Source organism: Anas platyrhynchos, chromosome 4 (genome assembly GCF_047663525.1).
Source record: "Anas platyrhynchos isolate ZD024472 breed Pekin duck chromosome 4, IASCAAS_PekinDuck_T2T, whole genome shotgun sequence".
In the NCBI taxonomy this organism is placed as follows: domain Eukaryota; kingdom Metazoa; phylum Chordata; class Aves; order Anseriformes; family Anatidae; genus Anas; species Anas platyrhynchos.
The window spans coordinates 39,475,835-39,494,214 of NC_092590.1; the positions used below are offsets into that span (position 1 = coordinate 39,475,835).

The 18,380-nt window shown below is 40.2% G+C and overlaps 1 protein-coding gene across 2 annotated transcripts; it reads right to left on the bottom strand.

Annotated features, from left to right (window-relative positions):
• Nucleotides 1-3,690: 3,690 nt before the first annotated feature.
• ZNF330 (zinc finger protein 330) lies at nt 3,691-15,510 on the bottom strand. Of its 2 annotated transcripts, none has more exons than XM_027456719.3 (10): nt 15,231-15,510; nt 12,766-12,895; nt 12,483-12,502; nt 12,310-12,380; nt 10,154-10,233; nt 9,271-9,397; nt 8,431-8,535; nt 6,258-6,304; nt 5,063-5,180; nt 3,691-4,421 (listed from the first exon to the last, which is right to left on the bottom strand). In XM_027456719.3, exons 2-10 carry the CDS (start codon nt 12,883-12,885, stop codon nt 4,144-4,146), a joined length of 966 nt encoding a protein of 321 aa, XP_027312520.1. In that variant the 5' UTR covers nt 12,886-12,895; nt 15,231-15,510; the 3' UTR covers nt 3,691-4,143. The 2 variants fall into 2 exon arrangements, with proteins under 2 accessions (XP_027312520.1, XP_071892869.1); XM_072036768.1 differs by lacking the exon at nt 15,231-15,510 and adding an exon at nt 15,047-15,068.
• Between the last annotated feature and the right edge of the window lie 2,870 nt (nt 15,511-18,380).

The window sequence follows — 18,380 nt, forward strand, 5'->3', positions numbered from 1 at the left end:
CTGGATCACTTGGGCTGATTTTGTTAATTACTGTAGTGTGTTTTTTCTTTGCATACCTACAAAGCAGAGACGATAAAATTTTTCCCATAATTGCCTTGAGCTTTTAGCAAATATTTATGGAATACATGTAGACTTCCAGATGAATAATTAAATTTCTACATCTTGTTAAATGCTTTGCAGAATTGTATCTCTTCCTGCTTCAAACAGCTTTCTCTTTCAATCTTGAAAAGACCTTACATAAGAATTGTTGAAGTTTAGGGCTAACATTTTTATGCTAACGATACCACATTATCCTCCTGTTAAGCATTGTTCCATCTTCCTCATTTAAGCTTATCCTTGTGTTTTGTTCCATACCACCTCTTGACAATTTAAGATGAACTGCAGATATTAAAGAGTACTAAATTGCTCCCACTTGGATAAATGAGAGCTTTGCTATTGGTTCCTCTGGAGATAGGATCAGGACCTTGATAGATGCATGTAATGTCTTGTGAGACATGCTAATATGCTTTCTGCCTCAACAAATAAGACTCTAAGCACTTCTGAAGCTTGTCATCTGGTTCTCTGCAGCATGCATGCTACTACCCTATCAGCTGGCAATTGAAATTGTTCAGCACATAAAATGATCTTCACATTAATTTGCTGGAAACAAAGACAGCATCCCTGCAACAGGATGGACCAAATGACTCCCAGTCACAGGTACTAAATCACACCTGAGTACAGATGGAAATGCATTAAATCCACATAAATACCCAATGAATTCATAATGAGCTGGTGCTGTCACCATTACAGCAGACTGTAACACCAGGGAACAGCTTACAGATGTGGCCAGAGCCCTTGTTTTTTTAGGTCCGTAGGCACAGATAATAATATGTCTTTGGCTGAAAGTCTAGTTATGCTTTATTTAAATGGTCATTGAGGATGTGGAGAAAACTGAAGTGTAAGACTTTATGAAGCTCTTGATTTTCTGGAGTAGCATATGTAACTCTCAAGTATTCCTGATTACGTATTTAAATACTACCCTCCTCTCAGCTCAGGATTTCCCTTGACCAGTGACATTGTTTTCAAAGGAAAAAGTCTCGTACAATCTCCGGGCTGTATTTACCTGTGTCTTGCCCCACCAGGAAGCGCACTTGGCATTACTGCAGCCCTAAATACGTGCAGCTACGCGTGGTTGGTTGTGTGTGCCCAGGCACTAAGTTCTGGGCTGAAGTCACTTGAAGAAATCATCTCTTTGACAAAAGCAGCTCAGCAGTAGCCTGAAAACACTTGGTGGATTGTGGCAGTGCCTGAACTAGCTTGAGATCATGTGAGATGTAAAATGTATGCCACCAGTACCACAGCATCCTCACCTTCAGGTTTAGCGACAGCTAACTTGGCTACTGACTTTGAAAGAACAAATAAATGGAGCACTAATTTATCTGTTAGGTGTGGAGATGGCTTACAGCCCCATCAGTGCCCTACTAGCATTTCTCCAACATACTTCAAAGTAATCGCAGTGAAGAAAGGCACGTTCGTTCTTTGTTTCATCCTTTAACTGCATTTTACCATAAGACAACTAAAATGATGCAGTTCCTGTGAGCGCAAGCTCTGAGTTACTATTTTAGCTTCACTGAGTAAGCGAAGGAGGATGAGAAAGTGCAACCTGTAGCAGCATATCCTGCCTGTCATAAATTTACCAACCCCATCAGCAGAAAGCATGGTCGTGTTTGTCTTTTCCGGCTTGAGTCCACCAGATCACTTCAAAGCAGCTCAGACTTGATTGTTCCAACCCTTCAAAGGCCAGCCATCACGAGTCTAAAACCTTGGCCCTGTTTCCAGCCAGGTTCCAAGTTCAGTGGTATGAAGACCAGAATGAAGAGAAAAAGCAAATAAATGCCTCTGTCCACTGAGCAGTGACCCTCTAAATTAGAGCAGATATCCTGAGCATCTGTGTAGGCAGTGCTGTGGCCTTCTACTGCAGTGTGCTAGGAACATGCATTAGCTCTGGAGAATTGATCTTGCAACCAAACCACCAGTGCAAGGACATTTCAATGAGAAAATGAATAATTCTTTACTCTGATTATGATGATTAATTCTGTTACGTCAGCAGCCTTTGGCACAAACAGTGACAGCAGCAGATTTCACATGAGGGGGAAAAAATCTAATTCAAGAGCCAAGAACCTTAAAGGGGAATTTTGTGTAGTTAAGTAATAATACTAACAAATGACACACAAGCAGTTGTAATTTCAGTAGGTCCAGAATAGCACATTCTTTCCTCAATCCTATATAAGACTTTATAATGACATGTAATTGTTTTGTGCTCGATATATTAACCAAGATAAAAATTGATTGTTCCTGGAATTGACCACTGACAGATGGACTCAACTGTGGAAGTTTTTGGACCACGTGAAGCTCAACACAAATTCTATCACAGGTGCCAATTTCACAAATCAGTAATCACTGCTGGACTGGCAGGCATCCTACTTCCCTCACTTCAAGTTTGGTTATGCAAAAGACTAATCAAGACATCTGTCAGGTACAGAATTTAAGATGGATAGGTCTTCACTAGCATTTAAAGCTAGTTGTCCTTAGAGTTTTGTTTTTTGAAAGGGATTTGACTCTCAGATATTTTTAACTGAGTTCTTTTCTGATTTGGAAGGCAAGCACTTAAAATGCACTCATAAGGTCATCTTACTCTCCAGTGCAGTTTGTTTCCTGCAGTTGTCATAACCAAGTTGCCCAGTTTGTCAATTTGTTTTTGTCTTGAATGAATTCCAGCTCATGTCTTTTATGCATTTGGTATGAGAGGCATTTAGGAGACAACTATCAAGGCCAGATTCCTTGCTCCTGTTTTGTTAGTGAATACTTGTTTGGCAGTCCTAGCATCATTAAAAATTATCCTCAAATGGGATATGCTCTGCCAACATATGACCCTAATCTGCTTGAGCAACAATAGAAAAAGCATTACAAAAGTACATAATTCTACAATCAGTTCAGGTATTTGATGGATTACAAGATATAGCTCTCTTGTAATTAAACATGGCACTTAGAAAACTGGAGTAATACTTCAGGTGACTGTCCTTATATCTTGGGCTGTCTGCTGTTAGTCACTATCTTTCCAATGTTCCCTTACAGAAGGAAACTGAATGCTATTACCTACATTTGTAGATTGGTAATGAGTATGTAGTTTCAAATCAAGAATCACTTCCTACACTTCTGCAAGCATCGCCACCTCCGCTCAGGTGTGCTGATGACTTGCCTTGTACCAGTGCATTTGCGCAGAACAGTGTCTGAACCCAGCATACCTGTATTTTCCTTACCTTATCAATTCATACACAGGGTTTTTTTCCCAACGTTTTTTTTATTATTTTTATATTATATGCAAAGAGAAGAGTTGTATGCTTGGCATTGAATAAACCTGTCTTCTTTTGATCTAATGAGAAATTAATAGATTTTAGTGGGAGAGAAGATACACCGACATTTGTGTTGAAATAATAATTTTGGCTATCTGGGGGTGCATTTTTAATAATTACATATAGCCCCAATTATTAATATCTTGTACTAAAAATTGCCAGAAGGATAACGTTCAAGTACAGAGAGAACTACATTGATCTGCCCCACCCACGTAGAATAGGAAGTTATTTTAATGCCAATTTACACTGTGTGCAAGCTGCTTTCCAACTATTCGGAAGTCATCAATAGTTATCTCAATTCATTTGAGAATGCAGTTGACTTTTATTGTGCAGAAAAAAATAGTCTACAATCCACCAATACATTAATCTTATGAAATCAGTTAACAATTATTGTAAAAATAACTTAATTTCTGATGAGCAAATGGAAACAAGTTGTACAGCCCTCCCACATTCCTATGTTGATAGAGGTAAACAGCATTAAACTGTTCCACTCAGTAGCTGAAGGACAATACCACTTCAGCTGGTTAGGGGAATAAAAATATTCCCATTTTCTCTCCCAAGTCGCAAACCCAAGAGCGGTTTATACCAACAAATGTCACTTGGAGTTACTACAGATGTCCCACACTCTTCATTCTCAAACTGTGATATGTAAGTACCTGATAAAACTATCCTACTGGCATGTATACAACTCATAAGTGAAACACCTGCTTGGCTCCTTCCCTATCTTTTTTAGCCCACTAGCATGCTGAGATTAATCTTCAGGTTCCTCATAATGTGCATACCCACTAGCATAAGTCCTTCCTAAACTCAAGTTGCTGAATACGTCCACGGTCTCTGTATCAGAATCCTTCCCTCCCTCATCATTGTCATCTTCATCATCCTCTTCTGCTTCGTATTCATCATATTCATCCTCACGATCGCCTGCATCTCCAGCCTTGCTGGAGGAGAGGTTCTTCCAGTAGGCATCATAACCAGAAGCTCCATCTGCATCTTCACCTCCAGTCTGGCGGCCGAACTTCAAAGAGCGTGCTGCAGGTAGAGAAAAACCATCATGCTCTCACTCCTCAATACCAATTTGAGCAGTGTCTTGACACTTCTTTTCCGTCCAGGTTTACTATCCAACTAAGAGCACACAATGCCTGTCAACCTTTGTCTAAATCTGACATTTTCAGATTAAATCCATCCTCCAACAGAACCTTTCCACTACATGCAGTCTCCCTCCATGCAGCAATGTTTATATAATCAATAACTGCTTCCAGAGTACAATTTAAATTTTAGGATATACCCCCAGTACTCCAGCCAAGAAAACCTGTAATTGGATGTGCTCCACGAACACAGTACTTATTCTGATTTATTAAAGAGTAGTTAAATAGATTCTACATGTGTCATCAAATGACACTTCTAAATTCATTAGCCTGTTGTTTATAAATGAAATTAAGGCTTAAGTGGGGATCTAAAATCTCAAGCTAAACAGAAACTTTTACTGTGTTAGAATCAACTAACAATTAAGAATGACTGCTCAATTCTAGAGACATTTCTTTTTCTCATAACAAACACAACAAAACTTTGTAAAACAGCTGAAAGTAACCAGACTTTTCTCAGTGTTTCCATGCAGAAAAGTAGTCACCAGTGATACCTATACAGCTTGTTAGCTAGAGAAGCAGGCTTACTTGACATGCTCAGGTCCTTTGTCTGCTGAGTTTCGTGGCCGCATTTAGGGCAAGGAGGCTCTTTTCCCTTTTCCTGCTTAAAAACCTTACTTCGCACGTGATCGTCACAGAAACAAGCCTGTGGGGTGAAAAGAGAATGAAAAGGCTAAATGTTCTAATCATAGAATCTTCAGGAAGAAGCAGGCAAAAATGTGTCCAACAGCAGCAAAATTTTCTGGTTGGGATTAAACTTTAATGAGCTCTTATCTGCAGTGGAACTGGAATCTGCACACTACTTAGGAGCTGAACTGCCGTGTTAAATGTCGTTTCATGGTTACCTGGGGTAGAGACTGCAAAAAGGTGCCGATAAACAGGTAGAAATAGTAACATGTTCAAGGACTGGATTACATTGCTGCCCACAAGGAGCCTGGCACTTCCTGGTTTACCTTGGCAAGCTTAAATAAAATACAATCAGATACGCACACCAGAACATAAATATGCAGCGACCCGAAGGCAAGAATTAAATTGAAACTTCATGTGTTGAGCACCAGGGTGCCAGTGAAGATATATGGAGAAAGAAATAATTTGAATACAAAATTGATGCTATGGTGACTCTGGAGGAAAAAGAAAAAAATGGAGGGCAAGAAAAATAAGAGCAGGCAATGAACCAGTACCTGGAGAAATCTGGGCAATGCTGATGGTGAAGCAGGTGGTACTTTTTATACAACATTACTCCTGACTGTGTAAAAACCTGTTTTTAACAAATTAGCCTGTGCATGTGTAAAACTGGAGATAATTCTTTTTGGATTCATGCTGCAGTGTTTTCTGGTCAGATCATCACTTGACTGTTTGCAAAAACTTTTAAAATTCTCTTAGCTTTATGATAGACCAAAACATATTCCAAGCCTTGGATACTGTTTAAGAACATAGATTTGTCTTTCTGAAAAGGTCCAAAAATGGTACAGCCCCAGTTTAAACACAGAGCCAAAGTCAAGATCACCTTACCTGGTATGAGGATGCACAACAACAGCTTGTGGTAACAAGCAAACAAATAAAAGACTTGCATAAGTCTATGCCCAAGCTTCAGAAACTAATACAAAAACTGAGTGTTTTTGAATAATCCAGAGGAAATCATGACAAGATTTGGTACTGGCCTTGGAAGTTAAGGAAAACAAGTCTACAATCATAACTACTTGCAACTGTCTTTACTCTTTACCTTACAACGCAGGCATGAATGCTGCCCAAGCCTGTTACAGGAAACACCTGCAGGAGAAAATCAACATGTAAAACTCATTACTTGGAAACTGCAGATCTGTAATTTTTGTTAACATTCTGTAGAAAAAAATATGTAACAATGCAACAATTTGGGGCATTTGTTTTTAACTCCCTGAAAAAGTACACTTTGGAAAAATGAATCAGTTATTTTACCATCCAATACCTCCTTGATTCTATTTTACTAGATCTTTCAAATCTAAGCCTCCGTGCAATAAAGCAATTTGATACAAAGTACAAGTTGAAGAAGGAGAAAGTGTAATCGCTCTTGAGTTTTCACATTTTTAAAAACAGAAGTTCCAGATTCAGTTTGTTAAGAGATTTTCTTGCTTTTTCTTGTACCACAGTGTCACAAGGAGGAGCACTAGCATGTTACAGTCATCTAAAAAAATGCTCCAGCAGCCTTTATCTCATTTAAATGAAACTTGAGGGCACTTAAAGCTTGCAAATTTCAAACCTAGTAATGTTATTTTGTTCTGTATTTTCAGTCACATCCTCAGGAAATGTACTTTATTGCATACAACTTCATATAAAAAAAAATTTGCATCTGTGTTAGCGAATGACAGCTGGTACATGAATTGTAAAGAGTGGAATCAGCATTTGCAAAATCTAACTTGTCTTGAAGCTTCAAACTGGTTTCTTCATTCCACTAGAGGGAGTATAGTAAAGGCAACTACACAGGAATTGCTAGCAGCATGAGGCTGGGGAAGAGTTCTTCCTCAACAAGCACCGATACATATCTTGTCGTGAGTCTCTGTGCACATACCCAATCTCTCCACCTCACCTTACACCTATGATCACAAAGCTTTTGAATCTGAAGTAAAAGAACTGAGTTTTCCACATGAGCAGGATAGTTGTGGGAGTCAGGACTCTGTCATGCATTGAAAGATAAAATTGCAAATGCTAATGCATATATATTTAAAAATTTCTAGAGCATCTCTGCATTTAAAAAAAATTGTGTTGTAAAGTAACAGATTTTTTTTCATAGCCAGAATGGGTTTTAGACTACAATTGTATGACCACATTTAAAGTTCACATGATTTATGAAAGGCCATGTCTTATATTTCTGCCTCTATCAAGACTGCATGGTGCCACAAGATGCAGAACACAGTGAAAACCCTCAAAAAGGACTTTCTCCATTCAGGGTGTGACATCACCTCTGTGAATTAAAAGCTTCTAACAATCAGTGAAAAAATATTCTTGTGGAACAGCTGTTGTTGCTTCAATATTGCTATGCAGGAAGACATTCTAGCAGAATACATCAAGGAAGTCAGTCATGAAAATAGTTGGCAGACAGAAAAGGATGAGGGAGAAAAAGGAGATAAGAAATTTCTAAAGACAGACTGTAAAACTGAAATTCCCAAATATTCTGAGTTGGGAGAATCAATTAGGCCAAGAGACAAGAAGTCTTAAACTACCTGTTTTTTACTCAGTAAAAGTGTTCATGCGTCAACATTTGATGAATCTGCTGACATACGTGTCCACAGTCCACTGGTCAGAGAAGAAACTAGCAATGAGTTCAGGCTTTGGATAAACGTGATTTTGTCCTCTCTATGCTCACTCTGTCCCAGTAAACCTGGTGATCACCGCCTCCTGAGTCATGGCCTTCCTTGGGACTTGTTGCTTTTGCAAAATCAACAGGTGCAACTTTTCACCAACACACAGACCATCCTTTGTACGTCCAGAGCAATCTGGGATGTTTTAGCCAGGCTAGATACAGATGGCAGGACATTAGGACAGCTGCTTTTTTTTTGAGAAACAGGTATCTAGAAAGTAGCTCATCATACAGTGAGAATTGTGGAAAAGAGCTCCTTCTTGCCTGCAGAGCTTTCAGGACTAAAAAATCAGCATTAGCTGGTCCAGGTGCTCAGATGTAGTCCTGGCCACTGTAAGAGGGTAACTTTAGACTGCCACCTATGATCTAACAGTGAGAAAGGTCACAGAACAATAGCCTAGTCTAGATATCATGAGCAAGCACTTAAGAAATGAAAGCTGTTTCCTCCAGAGCAAAAAGCAGGCTATTTAGAAAAGGCTCTGGAGAGCATTCTGGAACACAGAGGAAGTGATTTGAGGGTCTGTTTAGCTTGAGAGAAAGGGACTGCAAACTACTAACTTACATTTAAATGTCTCTGCTTCCAAAACTTGGCAGCTGGCTTGATGTTCAAACTGATCATCTTCACAGAGGAAATTGTGGCAAAAAGAACAGGCAAACATTCTGCCTCCTAAAAGATTTATCAAGGCAAATTAATCAGCAACAGGCATAGGCTCCAAGTTCTGCTCCACAAACAATTTAGGCAATTCTATGTAGTTTTGACTGAAGCCTAGTTCTCCCCTCCATCACGGGCTTCAACAAAAACTTCTAAAACTTCTAAATTAGACACTAGCATCCATTATTACACTGAAAAATACTACGTTTCCTACAAGACAGGATAACATAAATACAAAACAAGTATTACTCCTAGTCTTTTTTATTCAACTATGACATTTGAGTATTCTTAAATGGTATCAGACATTCTCTCATCCACAGTCTCCTTCCCTCCCATTCCCTCACCTCCGATGCCCACTAAAATACACATTTTAAAGGATTCCACAAATGGAGGTTAGTATGGTTTGCCAAGCAACTGGGAATCCAAATACCTGAACTAGTGCAGATGAAAGGATTGAGAATGGCAGCAAATTGCATGTTGACAACCAGATGCAGTGCTTAATTATGTGAAGCATTCAGCTGATAGGACAGTTAATTACATAAGTGTCCCTGATTTAAGCACTGTGTGTTCTCGGGCACATTATTTACATTCCCCACTGCATGAGGTCTGTTTTTCAACTGGGGAGAATGCTTTGCTTTGATCAAATGTACTCAGCAGTGAAGATTAAAAATGCTATGTTAGGGATATGGGTACAGTAACTTAAGCAATGTGAGGGAAAAGTATAGGTAAGTTTAAATGTAAGCTACCTACCATGATCCCAGACAGTTCTTTCACACTCAATACATTCTGCATCTGCAAGAGGGCAGATGCACGCGTGTGTGCTGAGACACTTCCTCCCATGACACACCCAAGCCTCACAGAAATCACAGATTGCGCCCTGCAATTACAGAAAGATAATTGGGGCTTTTACAATATCTAGAGAAACTCTTATTCTATAGCCCTGAATGCATTCAAGTATCTGTTCTCTCAGTGGGTTCATTTCAGGTGAGCAAGAGAGTATGAAACAATCAGTATTCCAATCAAGCCACTCCAGGGTTCATCTTCTTTTGTTTGATGCTCATTTGTGCACAACTAAATATAACAAGAAAAAAACGCTTTTTCCCCTTTTGTTTTTGCTTTTTAAATTTCCTAACTTAAATCTTACATGTGAAAATTGTCTTCTGAACCCTGAGATTCATAAATTATAGCAATATTCTGGCAAAAATACAATTTCAAAAATAAAGCCCTATATTCTGATAGCTGAAATCACTTGTTCAGATTTTAAACCATGCTATATTAGAACACAAACTCCACAAAGTTCAAATTACTCATCAGAAATGAAATCATATTTTTTCACTTTAATTAAACTAAGATCTACAGCTAAATACTACAGTTTTGTCTAGTTGAAGAAACCTCATGTGTAATGAACTACCATGTACATGCACACACACAAAACTAACAAAACAATAGTGAATCCAAACTGATGAGGTCGAGTTTCCAGCATAACTGAAAAATCAGCTTGTAATGGTAAGATAAGAGAAAAATCTTCACGTGGTACATGCTATCATTGCATAAATTTGTTATATCTTATTTTAGAAAGATTTGAATAAAGAACCCCATACTGCAAAAAAAGGCTGTCATTTTGTATACGTACCACCATTGCTAGTCCAGTACTGTACACACCAGCATGTTTTATGACACAGTCTGAAGACTTCATCATGCATTTGGTTTTTCCTGTTTAAAAAAAGTGGTAAACAACCAGGAGAAGGGTATATAAAAAAATTGAGAAATTAGAAAGAATATTCACATAAGAGCAGCAATTAAATCAAACACCAGTACTTAATTCTGTATCTAGGTAAAAATAACACAAATGTTTGTGAACTGTAACCTAACCTTGTATCACCTTTAGATCAAATTAATTATGTTTTGTTTTCAGCCAAAATCTCTTGCCCCAGTGCTGAGATGAGGCAATCAGTTGTCTTGCTGTATATTTTGAGCTATGCTGAATATATTGGCAAGAATTTTAAATGTCAAAACAAAAAACAAAATAAAGGTGCAAGTCAAGCAACAATATCTCAAAAAGTTGCATTTAAAATTACTGCCAGCTTTATCCCTCCATAAAAGTGATGTGGCCATAGCTGAGTATTTAGATACTTTCTTTTTGTGTGTGTGTATGATCTTTTTTTTGAAACATATGAGATGAATTCCTGGCAAAATAATTCTCTTTACATGCAGGGATTGGATGGGACTAAAAGCCACAGTCTGCACTTCGAAGTCATTCTGATACACGCAACCCACTAGGGTGACAACTTTTCCTTAATCCTTGCTTCTGATGTAAGTAGCTCTACCACAAAGATCCATACTCTGTATGTAGTTATGCAAGCAAAAAAAAAAAAAATTGTAATTAGCTCAGGTTATTGCACTGGGATTTTTATCACGGGTTTAAGCTGAGCTGCTGCAGACCCCTTTGGTGTCTCTGTTATTTCCTCTTTAGAGGAATCAACAAAAGGATGTTCCCTGCAAACCTACTGAAGAGCTAACAAAACCAAATTCTACTCTGCAAATGCAATTAAATCCCAGTATGCAGCATCAGCAGCAGAGTTTTGATTTAATCGTGTCTCAGATGCCAAATGGCACTGAGGAATGTCCAGATCAGATCACCAGTGATCAACATGAGGTGGTGGGGATATTGCTGGGTCTGGGCCAGTGCAATATAGCTACCATGCTCCCATCCCTCAGGGACTTCTCTAGGAAAGATAATGTTTGTTTATGGGGCCTGTCAACAACACTTGATTAAGCACCAAACAGTTCTAATAGTCTTTGTCCTGGCAAACCCTAGAGGACTCAGCATTGTTTTGTGGTTATTAAAAATGCTTTTGTTTCAGAAACATCCTGCAGATTAAGATAAATTCAACATATGGGAGTCAACTTCAGATGTATAATAGACTGTAAAATACACAACGTGTTTTTAGTACTTCACTACGTGATGACAGAAGGAAGACTTATGAAGAGTGGTGCGCTGCCATTGCACACAGTCAGCCTGGCTTCCAGACACGCTCAGTATCTGCAGGTTCCAACAAAGGCACTGGAAGCTGCAAATGTCAGCAGCTCTGAGTTGAGCATCAGACTACAAAACAGCCAAATTGCTTAATGACAAATTGAAAATCTCTGAGGATGTGTTGAAACAGTAAAACAACAACAATCACTTCAAAGTCTAAAATGATTATTAACTCCCCGTAAGCAAACAGTTGTTTACGTAAATGGGCAGTTTAGCATGATTCAGAACCCAGTTCTATCACAAGGAGACTTTCCCTTTCTTCTAGCACATAGAGTTAACACAAACAGCTTATGTTACAAAGCCATGTAAGGAGAATAATGCACTGTTGTTTTAATTGATATCAATGATATTATCCCCAAAATGCCGTATGTATTAGTGCCTTTTTGGCAGTCAGCTTTTTTTAATCTTTGTTGTCACTAGGAAACAATACTGTATATAGTAAATCTAGGGAAAAAGTCAGATGTTCTCAGTCCCAAAAGGCAGTGAGACAAGTTCTTCTAAATATCAAATACTGAAGACAAGCCCATGGCCCAGACTTGCAAACCCTGGAGGGTCAGAGGTATATGCATTAGTTTGCATGATGAAGCAAGAGCGTCTTCTCAAGGAGGATATTCACATTTGGAGCAGGTTTAAAAGAACCTGCTCCAAAAATTGCAAACGTATTTTAAGACAAAGGTACTATAACTGCTAAGAGTTTAAAAACACAAAAGGGACTGTGAAATAGTATGTTTACCTTCACTATTTCCACTTACCACACTGTGCACAAATGGGTAATTTTTGAACAGAGTTACAGAAGTAGCAAAAAGCTCTATTCTTCTGTCGTCTAGGCACATGGAAAAAAAAAAAGAAGCATTAAACAAGACTTGCAAAATGTTTGAAACCAGTTAATGCTAAACTGATGGTTTTAGAAAGGGAAAATATTTACCTTTGGCACTTATCACATTCCTAAAAAGAAAAAAAAAGAAAATACTAATAATTATTTTTATTCTGTATGAGCATAAAATGTACAGACCCCCTCAGAAACTCTGAATTAAATTCTGATTAGAAACCAAACTTTTTATTCAAGTATTATATTTCTGATGCAAATGTAATCTTAAATGTAGAGGAGGAATGGTATTCCAGAGGTATTAAATACAGTTAATGTACTATCACTGGTTTTATGTAATATAAAATCAAGTATTGTAATATAAAATTTTAAGTTATTTTACCATTGAAGCATTACAAGGATGTTTGGCTAAATCTATGTTGGCTTTTGAAGCCCTTATCTGCTTTTCACGTTCACGACGGTTCTCAGCTTTCTTACGCGCTCCAGTCTTCTTTTTAGGCATTTTTCACCGTCTGTGGGATAGAAAAAGGTATGTAGTGAACACACGCAACATGTACAATATACAATACATGTTAATGCACAGATATAGATGACGCATCCAGCACAAAACCTGAATCTTGGAGTTACCATCTGTTAATTATGTTTCATCTCCATTCGCTTCCTTTTCAGAGTTTCTTTTCAAATGTAGAATAAGGGTCCAGTCCCTTGGAAGAATCATGTGTTGAACCATGAAGAACCTTGTGATCTGAAAAGAACTTTTGCTGTCCTGCCCTTTGTGCTTAACTGTCTTTGAAGTGCTTTGCCTTTGAAATAATATTATGCTTTGTATAACTGTTTGCAATGGGCCTCTGTTATAAGATCACCTTGTTGCCTGTTTAATAAGGACAATATTCAGCTCATTCTTGTTTCTCTCTTCTCATACTCACTAACTACTTAAATCAGTTAAAAAGCATTCTTCAGGTGAGTGAGTCACAGTGTACTGCAAACATGCAAATTTCAAGCTTTGTGAAAGCTTAGGAAGCAAAATGTCACTATTCTAGACTTAAGAGCTATGACAAAGGGATGTTTGAACTGCAAATTTATCATTCTAGCACATTAGTAATAATGAGATGAGCATGCACTGCTCTAAAGATGCCACTGATTCCCAAGAAGGGTTTATGCTAATTTAATTGCATCTTATCGGATGTGTCTGTTTTAACTTTCCAGGAGGGAACCAAGGCAATGCAGTGGTGAGACTGTTGGTAAGTCGACCAGACCGCGGTGCTCGTCATCTCCACAGTGAACTCTGTGGACTTGCAGTGATAGAAGGAGAGGCAACTCCAACTTGTCATCTCAAAACCTTCATTTCCACTTATGGAATTTTAAGAAAATCGCTATAGATTTTGGGCTTGGCAGCAATCGGCCCACATGATGGGACAGCTCTGCCAAAGCAAAGTTCTGCTGATTCCAGTAGGTCTCCAGGTGGCTACAGGGGCCGCTGGTGTGAGAAGGAACCGGAGGTACCTGCTCTCCCCAGCCTCATCCCTACCTCCCATGTAGGAATGTGTGCTGGCATCTGCAAGGACAGCTGCAGCATCAAGAGGCAGTGAACTGTAGCAGCTTAAACTTAGAAGAAAAATTGGTATCTTTTCAAAAGGTCTTATGAAATAAACCCAATGATCCTAACTTTCTGGAACAAATAAATATATAGTCCTGACCAAATATTAAGATTTGTTTTTGATGGCACACATAAATCAGTTTGCTCAGCTGTAGCATTCTGCACCCCATTTATGTTCTATTAGTGTCATATTATGTAGTCAAAATGGTATTGCTAAGCTGCCTGCTGGCAACTGTCATTACTCTGGAGCATGACATTTCTGACACTGGGAGTCCAATATGAGGTTGCACGCTAATTTTCAAGCTGCTTGAATGCTGATTTAACAATAGAATCGAATTGTTAGTATTTATACCTTGACTTCTTCACATTACCTTGTAATCGAAAGCATTGAGAAGACAAACCACCTTCATAAGAAACAGTCCCTCAATGACTACTGAGGACACAGATTATGAGAAATGTCAAAGACAGGAGTTCTTTAGAAAGCCGTGCTATCAACAACAAAAATGCAATGTCAGGTTCTTTTAACAAAGCTATTAAATTAATCCAGGCTCTCGAACACCAAACAATAAACACCACCACCCCACAGATCAATATTCTATCACTCCTTCCCTCTGAGCTTCCATGTAAGATGTTTGTCTTTGCCCTAAATTATAGATTTTTAGGGAAGTGGCCATCTTTTAATTTTCTGACTACAGCGCAATAGTGCTATGATGTCAAAAATTACGGTAGTAAAAAATGTTGTTTACCTGCAATTCCTTTCCAATCAGGGTACTGTACCTTTCAAAAGTGTTGATTAGTATTTAAAGTTCCTACGCAGGGTGTTGTGCCTACGGTTTTGACAATCCTGTAATCTGAGGCTGGTGGATGACCCAAAAATATATTTAGGCACCACTGCACTGTTACTTGATGTTTGGACTGGAAATGAGAAATGCACAGCGCTATCTGCCACGCTGTGTGTGTGTGTGTGTGTACCCTGCTTCTTTCCACCTACACAGATACCAGAGCAACCACCCAGGACACAGCAGGTCCGTGCCTGGATGCCCCCTCAGCCCAGGAAGGCACGAACCTGCTGACCTGCAGAGCTCCTGACCCACAGCCAGGTCCTGACCCACCGCTCCGTCTCTCAGGGCAGCACCCGCAGGCCCCGGCCGGGCAGGGCGCCCCAGCAGCACGCCTCCCCCCGGGGCAACGCCGCCCGGAGGCGCCCCGCACCGCCCGCACCCAGCCCCCGCCCGCCGCCCGCTGCCCACCTGCGCCTGGGCGCCGCCCGGCAGCCGCTGCCCGCTGCTCCCCCGGCTCCCGGCGGCGGCCCCCGGCAGCGGGAGGAAGCCGGCAGCGCTCCTCGGCCCGGCCCGGCCCCGCGCCGAGGCACGAAGGTTCCGCTCCAGCCGCCGTTAGGGCCGTTAGGGCCGTTAGGGCGGTTGGTGGGGGCCGTTGGGGCCCAGCCTGCCTCAGGGCCGCGTAACGCCGCTTCTCTGGGCTTGCGCCTCCTCGGACACACGCACATGCACACAAAGAGCTGCTGCCTCCACATGGGTGTCCGGGTCCTGAAGAGAAATGAGGAAAAAAAAAAACAAAAAACACGTCTTAAAAGAGGGTTGCTTTTTTTGCCGGCCCTATGTAACGTAACGTTTCTCCTCCCTGAGAACGTTCCCTCGGTATTCCGGCGGCTTCCTCCTCGCTGGGGATGTGCTCGGGGTGTAGCTGCGGGTGGCATTGCTCGGTGTCACCCCATCACTGCTGCCTGTGCGCTTCGTGGCAGTTGTCCTTACACTTTCACTGAAGAAAAACCAACTGTTAGGACACGCTAATTGCAACCATGACTTGTGACTGTAACCCCTTAAGGTTGGCACCTGAAGAGTTCTCTCTGAAAACCTTCATTAGTAGCTCCATATTTTTTCAAAATAAAGCCTTGCCTAATCTATCCGCAGGCATACAACACAGCAAGCAGGTGTCAATCGAACAGATCTCAATCCCATTACCACCAAAGCCCTTGCCGCAGACCAGCCTGCCTTTGGGGTCTGGATCTGGGTCTGTTCCTCAGCGTTTTCCACTCCTGTCCTCACTGAGCTGCCCGGAGGCCTGTGACCTTCTGGTGCCTGCTTGATGTCTGCCACCACGGCCAGCTCTGGAGCTTGCTTTGGCTGGAGCACCTGGAAGACATCTGCCCAAGGTGAGAAGGGTACAGAGTTTGGGGTGAGGATGGCTCTGTGGGCTTGCTGCACCCCTTTATTTTTATGTACCACGAGGCTTTGCTTAACTCCTCATCGTAAACAGCATACGACACAGTAGAAACAGAAAGGACCAAGGATGTCTTTGATTCCTTTTAATATTGTAAGTTCTTCCTACATGCATATTTATTGTTCTTGTGCATTTTGCCTAGAAACCCCTTGTGGAAATCATTACACGATGTATCTGATAGTTATTTAAATGAAGACGAGTGGAAGGATCAGAGAGCAGTTACACTGCAATATAATTCATTTATAGCCTTTTGCCTAGGATGAGAAGGGTATGGTACATATTTCATATGCATTAGTCTTAGGGCACTGGTGTATTTCTAGCGCTCTTTGATCATCCGTTCAGGTGGGTTAGTTGAATTGCTCCACACGGGGCTTGGTCATGCATTTCTTGCTGGACGTTGGCTGCTAGTTAGGTATGTGATCTTGGCTTAAAGAGAGAGACAGATATTTGGTGGGCACCACTGCCTTCCCATCGAGATTCTTGTAACTTTGGGGAGCTCAGGGTTGTATCACATAACAATTTACGTGCTTGTCACGCTTTTCCAATAACACCAGGTTATTGGGATGCACAGAAAACTGTGTTATTGTTTACGATAAAAATTCATGATGATCACTTAACTGGACATTTCTCATTATAAGAAAGTATGTGGAGAAATATTTTTTAATTATTGTCAGTAACCATGGCTGCATACTATTTAATTAACACCTTAAGCAGAAAATGTGATCTCTTGCAAGGCCTTAGAGCTTTTCGTGTCTTTCTCGCTTTTCTAATGAATGCCCTCACTTTTCTTAATGAATGCCATGAATCATTAGTATACTTTTATTCCGGTTGTGACCATTCCAGTTTGTTTTAAGCAGCCATGGATGCAAGAACACAGTGAGAATAACTGATAAAGCATTGGGGAGGGGGAAAAAAAAGGCAAAGTTTTAATCTCCTTTAGAATAACTATTTTAGGCTGCTAATCCACTTTCATGAATGAGTGGAGCTGCTGAAGAAAGGACTTGCAGATACATCCATGGAAATTACAGTTGTCCTTCCATTTGAATGTGCATTTTTTATATAAACAAACATATGAATGAAAAGGAAGAAAAAAGCTAGGGAGAAAAAAAAAAAAAAAAAAAAAAAGGAAACATAACAGGGAGGTATGCTGTCACTAAGATTTCTATGTTAGTTTCATGTAAGTAGCTTTTAAGCAGCTTTATCTTATCCTGGGAAACTGTACCTGCCTTGCTTATGTTTCACGAACCACCCTCTAGATGGCAGGAGTCGGTCACTTCAATCATGAATGGTAAAACATCTTATTTTCAGAACAGGTAGAAATGGCCCAGGGCTGTAATACAAGTGAATAAGAGAAAATTAGATGAGGATAGCCAATTTAGAGCTCACGCAATTTCCATTAGCAATACTGGACTACTCTCTGGGGAACTTGCATGTAATAAAATAATATGTGAGAATATTGCAGACTTTTTTTTTTTTTCCCAAAGATATGTGCAGAAAGTAGTGAGTCACCCCCATATTAAAAGGTGTTTTCAGTGACTTCTGTGTGAGCAGCCACAGAAGGAAAGTGTGCATCTGTCTGAACTGAACATCTTCATTCCCTGTTGTCCTACAGAGAATCAAAATATGTAGATTACTTTATCGTACATCAGTTAGCAGCTACTGCCTGTCTAGCTGGGAAAATAAGACAAGACTCTGTGAGAGCCTCCCTGCGTTGCCTGACACAGGTATTTCTGCAGTCTAGAGCTTGCAGGACAATACAAGTGATAGTGACTGCCTTAACCCTAGGCCGTGCTACCTGCAGAGTAAACGCTAGTGAAAATGTGCAGAGGAAGTCACTCTGGTAAACTAAATGATGCAGGGACAGCACAGCTGGTCCTGGTTGGTATTCACATGTTAAAGGTGTCCCGGCAGCATCCGTTGTTTTTCACTTCTGTTTTACCCTACTACAGTGCCATACATCTCAAAAAGATATTTTAACCTATGCAAAAGGCCACAGCATGCTAGCAAACCAGAATCCCTGCAAGAATAAATTCTGTCCGGAGTGCAGAACAGCCAAATTTTAGACAATTTCTTCCTATCTCGCTCTCTTTTCCACTTACCTTTTTAAAGTCTGGCAGGGCAGAGCAAAATGTGGTTTACATACTGACTGTTGGTCAGAT